Source organism: Equus przewalskii, chromosome 25, assembly GCF_037783145.1.
Source record: "Equus przewalskii isolate Varuska chromosome 25, EquPr2, whole genome shotgun sequence".
Lineage (NCBI taxonomy): Eukaryota > Metazoa > Chordata > Mammalia > Perissodactyla > Equidae > Equus > Equus przewalskii.
The window spans coordinates 20,486,076-20,492,464 of record NC_091855.1 but is presented as its reverse complement, the minus strand read 5'-3'; the positions used below and the strand labels follow the sequence as shown (position 1 = coordinate 20,492,464).

General features: G+C 50.5%; 1 protein-coding gene across 5 annotated transcripts in view; it reads left to right on the top strand.

Moving 5' to 3' along the window:
* Window positions 1-680: 680 nt before the first annotated feature.
* Window positions 681-6,389, top strand: part of LOC103544051 (choline/ethanolamine transporter FLVCR2-like) — a 49,426-nt gene continuing 43,717 nt past the window's right edge. For 4 of the 5 annotated variants that reach the window (XR_011532904.1, XR_011532903.1, XM_070593650.1 and 1 more), the window contains exon 1: window positions 745-1,578. Coding sequence is in view for 3 of the 5 variants with exons in the window: in XM_070593650.1 (XP_070449751.1) it covers window positions 1,072-1,578 (507 nt within the window). In the remaining 2 variants the exon portion in view is untranslated. Of the gene's footprint in view, window positions 1,579-6,389 lie in introns of all 5 variants that reach the window. The other variant, XM_070593649.1, reaches the window with a different exon arrangement.

Sequence of the window (6,389 nt, the reverse complement as noted above, 5' to 3'; positions counted from 1 at the left end):
CGTGGGTGCAAAGACCGCTTACAGACCCCGCCCAGAGGCAGCGCTGTGCTGGGCCTGTCACCACAAACCCACCCCCCGCTAGATCTTAAACGTCTCCGAGCTCCCCTGCACCCTCCGCCTTCAGGGCCCTGCCTAGGAGGCCGCCCGGGCATCCATCAGGAAAGAACAGCCCTCCCTCACAGGTTCCAGCCCGAGATCCCCAAGACAGACCACGTCCGCAGGGAAGCAATGAGCACAGCGAGTTTCCTCGACTCCGCTTTACCCCAGTAGCGCAACCAGACCGGGAGATCCACAAATGTCTGTTTCTGCCCAAAGTTCAGGGGGAGTCTGGGAGCCCAGCCAAGCTGGGAAAAGTCGGGAAGCCCTCTTGGATTCCCCAGAGCTCTTTGGGGGCGCCGGGCATCGGTGCACGCGCGCAGGGATGGGGCCCGGCACGGAGGAGACTCGGTTTGGAGAGTCACCTCGGAAGGGCGGAGAGAATTATCTTGCGGGGTCCCCCGAGAGAGGGCAAATGAATTTGAGGGGCCGTGAGGGGTAGGGGGGTTAACCGGCGGTTTCCAGGGCGCCAGGAGTCTGTAAGAGGAATGCACCGCAAGTTGTGGCGAAACAACTGCGCTGCAGGGCCAGCCCAGCTGGAGAAGAAGGGCGGCAGTGGAGGGGGGGCGGGGGGACGCCGGGCTGGACCGGGCGGGGCGGTCACGTGCGCCCGAGGGGGCGAGGCCCCTAGCCGCCCCGGCAGCCAACAGAATCCAGCAAAGCGGCTGCGCAGGGAGCGAACTTCTGCCAGGACGGAGGGGCTGAACGCGGACAGAAAGCCCTGGGACGACTCCAGGCCCAGATGGCCAGGACCTAGCGGAGGCGTCTGGCTTGGTTTGGGGACAGCGGTCTGCGACAGAGGACGCCAAACGTGGGAGTAGGATCTCAGGGTGAGCGCAGGCTGGGGTCTCCGTTTATTCGTGGGCGGGCCGGGGCAAATGTCTCGTCAGCTCTAGGGGACCAGCCAAGGCCACCGTCCCTTAAGACCGTCGGTGTCCTCAGCACCTGTCGAGGGTTCCAGGAGAGGCTGTGGTCATGGTGAATGAAGATCCCAACCAGCAGGAGGGCGATGACAGCAGTAGCTCTGGCCCCGAGGACCTTAGTGTGATCAAGGTGAGCAAGCGCCGGTGGGCCGTGGTCCTGGTGTTCAGCTGCTACTCCATGTGCAACGCTTTCCAGTGGATCCAGTACGCCTCCATCAATAACATCTTCACGAACTTCTACGGGGTCACTGCCTTTGCCATCGACTGGCTGTCCCTGTGCTACATGCTGATCTACATCCCTCTACTGCCTTTGGCCTGGCTGCTGGAGAAGTTCGGCCTCCGCACCATCGCCCTCACCGGCTCGGTTCTGAACTGCCTGGGGGCCTGGGTGAAGTTGGGCAGCCTGAAGCCCCATCTTTTCCCAGTCACCGTGCTGGGCCAGGTCATCTGCTCTGTGGCCCAGGTCTTCATCCTGGGCATGCCCTCCCGCGTCGCTTCCGTCTGGTTCGGGGCTAATGAGGTTTCAACAGCCTGCTCCATAGCTGTCCTTGGCAATCAGGTGGGTAGAGGATCTGTGGATGTTCAGAGCAATGGGCGTCATGTCATTGTGAGACTGAGTGGCTTAGGCTGTACCTAACTGTGTGGGAGCCTGCAGTTCTCTGACTTGAGCAGTGTTTGTGACTCTGGGTGACTGGCTGGGTGTGACTGACAGTGTGAGTGAGTGATGATGAAGGGGCGACTGTGTGTGAGAGGTGCCGGGAAACAAAAGGAGGGGACCTTTTCTTTCACCCACAATTTCTCCTCCCCCAGCAGAAAACATGCTTCTGGAGCATGTGCTGTTTATGTGATCTCATTACTGAACCTGTCAGTCCACCAGCTTCGTCCTGTGACTTAGGAAAGCTGTTCTTTGTCAGGGAGCAGCCCTTGGGGGTCAGACTCTTCTGGTGTCATCAGAATTTGGGAGGTGTTTTTAGCCTGAGCAGCCAGCTTTCCTAGAGTCAGCATCTCCCGTTCTGCAGAGAGTCGCGGAGCGGTACCCTGCTGGTGCTGGGCACTGTTCTTACCTCCTTTTATTCACAACTGAAGCCGAGACAGTGGGAACAAAGCTTTGTGCCAACCTCCTTCCCTGGGGTTTACAGCCAAGTCCAGCAGGATGAAGTAGAAACCTGGCTCTGAATTTCCAAGGCCTAGAAACCTTGGAAAGGCCTGGAAAGCTCCTATCTTAATCCCTTCTTTTCCATTTTGGAAGGAGAATCTCAAATTCTTTGCCTCTCAATGTGGTTATGACCCAGAAAGTTGGGCGTGTGTTGAATCTAATTTCCTTTTCGAATTATTTGACGCAACTCTTTATGGACTCCTCGTTTATCTGGACCACTGCCTCTGGTCCCACTTCTTCCCAAGCACGTGTAGTTGTGGCCACATGTTTGGCAAATGGACCAGTGACCCTTACTTCTTATAGGCCTGTTTTCTTTTACCTGTTCATTGCATTTAGAAAATTTAAACTTTTCTTTAAAGTTCTCATTTGGATCAGAAATTTCCAAATCTTCTCCAGAGGCAAATTTCCATTCTGTTCCTCTTCAGCACCTGGCAGGTAACTTGAGGTGACTTTCCCTGTGCAGGGAGGTCCTGCCTCTGGGGTAATAGCGTAAGCAGCCCCTGAAAGCCGACAGAGGGGGCTTCTTTAGCACACAAACAGGCAACATAAAATCCTGTAGTCAGTTTTCTTTCACCTGTAGCTTTGAATGTTCTGAAGATTGAATTGATTTGAGATCTTGGGGTGAAACAAGATGGATCTTTGGTTCAGGGTAATGAAGAAATAGGCATTGAGAGGGACATCTGCCAACTCCCTACCCTCTAAGGGGATGTGACTGGATTTTAACATCCCCTGTGCAGCCCTGCTGGTGGGTTTGACACTACTGGAGTTTTCCTTTCTAGGAGGGTAAACCTGGGGGCGAAGGGCAGGACCCTTCAGGCTTCCTGAGGGTTGAATACCCGGATGAGCAGAACAGGGTCCAGACAAGGCCACTGCAGTCCCGGACCTGCTGTGTGGGGAGACAGGAGAGCTAACGGGGAGAAGTCCTCAGGAGGCCTGGTGAGATCAGAGAAGGCAACCCTTTTTCTGTTAACCACAAAGCATACACCAATAGTATTCAGAGCCGTCCTCACACACCTGTGAGGGAATTGAACACCAGATCCATCTTTAAAATTTAAAAAGAATAGTATGCAGTCCCCACCCCCAGCCCCACCAAGGTCAGGAAATGCTCAGAATTTTATATGTGAAAACACTCTGAAGGCATGTATTTGTATCACACAGCCATCTATTTAAGTTTAATCTTTTAGGTTTAACCAATTGTGCTAAGTTTAAAAAATTAGGAAAAACTGAATTGTTTATGCTTCCTCTCCTAGAGATGACTAGGTTCGCTTCTTCTGCCTGTGTGCCAACCTTTCTGTCTGAGTAAGGCATGGCTGAGTGGAGGAGAAATATTAACAGAGCACCTTGAGCTTTGCTGCTTAGAAAAAAGGTTCCAGAAAGATTCCACATGTCATTCCGCAGAATAATTCTTCATGGCCTGCCAGCCTCACACTGATCAGCAGAACCCCTGCACCCTGCTAACTCTGACCTCTCGTGCTAGGGCTGCTTATGTGCTCCACACGTGCACCAGCCCCTGCTTGCGTTGAATCCAACACTCCTCCATTCATTCATTCAACAAACATTTACCCGGCACTTGCCTTTTGCCAGATGCTATGTGAGGGCTGCAAAGATAGTCCTTGCCTTGGCAGAGTTCCTGTACCTGGTTTTTAAATTCTACCAGGCACCAAGATTCAGATTACAAACAAACAAAACCACAAAAGACCGTGCAAAAAACAGAACAGAGTATAGAGGATTTCTTTTCAGTTCCCCACAAGGTTTTTATACTATCTGCTTTGCCTAATTGCTATGGGCAAACTGAAGGGGATGGAAGCTAATGTGTATCAAACACTTACCATGCGCAAGGCACTTTTTCATCCATGGTTTAATTCTTCAGCTCTGTGAGGCAGGTGGAACTGTCCCCATTGTTCCAGATGAGGACACTGAGACCTAGACGAATGCAGCAGCCTTCTCTGGGGTCCTACGGCTGCTGAGTGGTAGAAGGGAGATGTGAACCCCGCTCCCCCTCCACGCCTGTCACAGCCAGTGTTGAGTCTTCACAGGGATAAAGCATTTGTTTATAAAAAAAAAAAAAATGGGCAAGATTCTGAGGTTCGAATTTTGCCCCAGTGTCTTCAGTGTCCAGCAGTTTTCTCCAGAATTGGAGGGCCTGGCACCTGTCTTCTGTTCTGAAGTTCCCAGCATCAGCATTGGCTCCCCACCGCTGTGCTGTAAACTGCGAAAGAGCTCAGTCTGTCTCTGAGCCTAGCTCCACAAGAAGGAGGGGCTCCAGTCTCTGGGAAGGAGAAACCAGCGAGGCCTGAGCTGGGGTGAGAGAGGGAAGGGGTGTCTGAGACTGCAGCCCAGGCTGTTCCCTTTCTGTGGTCCCCTCTGACCAGTTGCACAGGTGGGAACAGCTTGGCAGTTTGTAGCAACACCTGTTCCATTGTTTCAAGGGAATATGATCTGTGTGCAGTTTTGACTAATGTGGACATGTTGTGACTGCGCAAGGGTTGGAGGGCTTTGTGTTGGAGTCTGGTGATGGCTTGGTGGCACAGGGTGGGAGAGATGTGGGAGATGAAGAGAGCCTCAAGTCAGCTCCAGCCCCGATGACGAGCCCACAGCACTGACACTTCCTCAAGGACTCTGAGGCATCTCGTAGCCCTGCAAAACCCAGAACCAGAGTAGGAGTGAATTTGTTTGCTTTTCGAGGTAAAGAAAATACAGTGACCTTACGGAGTCAGTTCTGTAGAAGCCGCAGCTGGCTGGGTTGTTGAATTAGTGCTGTCCAACAGAAAGAAAACGCAAGCCACTTATGCAAGCCACATATATAACTAAATTTCCTAGTAGCCACATTAAAAATAGGTAAAATGTAAATTAAAAAAATAGTCAAAACAACAGGTGAAATTACCTTTAGTAGTATATTGTCTTTAACCCGGTATATCCACTTATTTCAACATGTAGTCAACATGATAAAATGACTGCGAAGCTATGTTACATTCTTTTCAGCACATATTCTACACTTACGGCTTAGATGCTTTTTGCAGTAATGATGTGGTGTCATCAGTACCATCAGGTTTTAGCAGGTCTGGAACAAGGCTGCTATTTCTAGAGGAGGAAAAAGTTGTCCTGGCGTCTCTCAGGGTCCCTCACTGGGTCTAAAAATTCACTGACAAAGTCAAATTAACAGGAGAAAATCATCCCGATTTCTTTAATGTAGGTAGGACATGACATAGGAACCCTCCTGTTCCTTCATAAGGAAAGGAAGAAACAGACTTAGGTACCTCTTTTGTTTTTGCTGAGGAAGATTTGCCCTGAGCTAACATCTGTGCCAATCCTCCTCTATTTTGCATGTGGGTTGGCACCACAGCATGGCTGACGAGTGTTGTAGGTCTGCGCCTGGGTTTCCAATGTGTGAACCCAGGTCGCTGAAGTGGAGTGCACCGAGTTAACACTCAGCCACGGGGCTGGCCCTAGACCTGTGTAGTTTTGTGCTAGGTTTCATGAGGACAGTCGTGAGGGATGTGAATAGTCAGGGAGTACGAGGTAACTAACTGGGGGAACCGCGCAAGGCCGCTCTGTCAGGATTCGTCTTGGGGCGTCCCTTTGTCTTCAGAGATAAGGTTGCTCCCTTCCTCGGAGTGTAGGGAGGGCGCCTCTCACAGGAGGGTTTTTCTTTTGTTTTGTTTTGTTTTTTCTTTTTATTAAGATTATGATAGTTTACAACCTTGTGAAATTTCAGTTGTACATTATTGTTAGTCATGTTGTAGGTGTACCACTTCACCCTTCGTGCCCTCCCCCTACTCCCCTTTCCCCTGTTAACCACCAATAAGTTCTCTTTGTCTAAATGTTAACTTCTACCTATGAGTGGAGTCATACAGAGTTCGTCTTTCTCTATCTGGCTTATTTCACTTGACATAATACCCTCAAGGTCCATCCATGTTGTTGTGAATGGGACGATTTTATCCTTTTTTATGGCTGAGTAGTAGTCCATTGTATATATATACCACATCTTCTTTATCCAATCATCAGTTGATGGGCACTTAGGTTGCTTCCACATCTTGGCTATTGTAAATAATGCTGCGATGAACATAGGGGTGCATGGGACTTTTGAATTGCTGATTTCAAGTTCTTTGGATAAATACCCAGTAGTGGGATGGCTGGGTCATAAGGTATTTCTATTTTTAGTTTTTTGAGAATCACAGAAGGGTTTTGAGGCCTATTTCAGGGAAGAAGGGTGA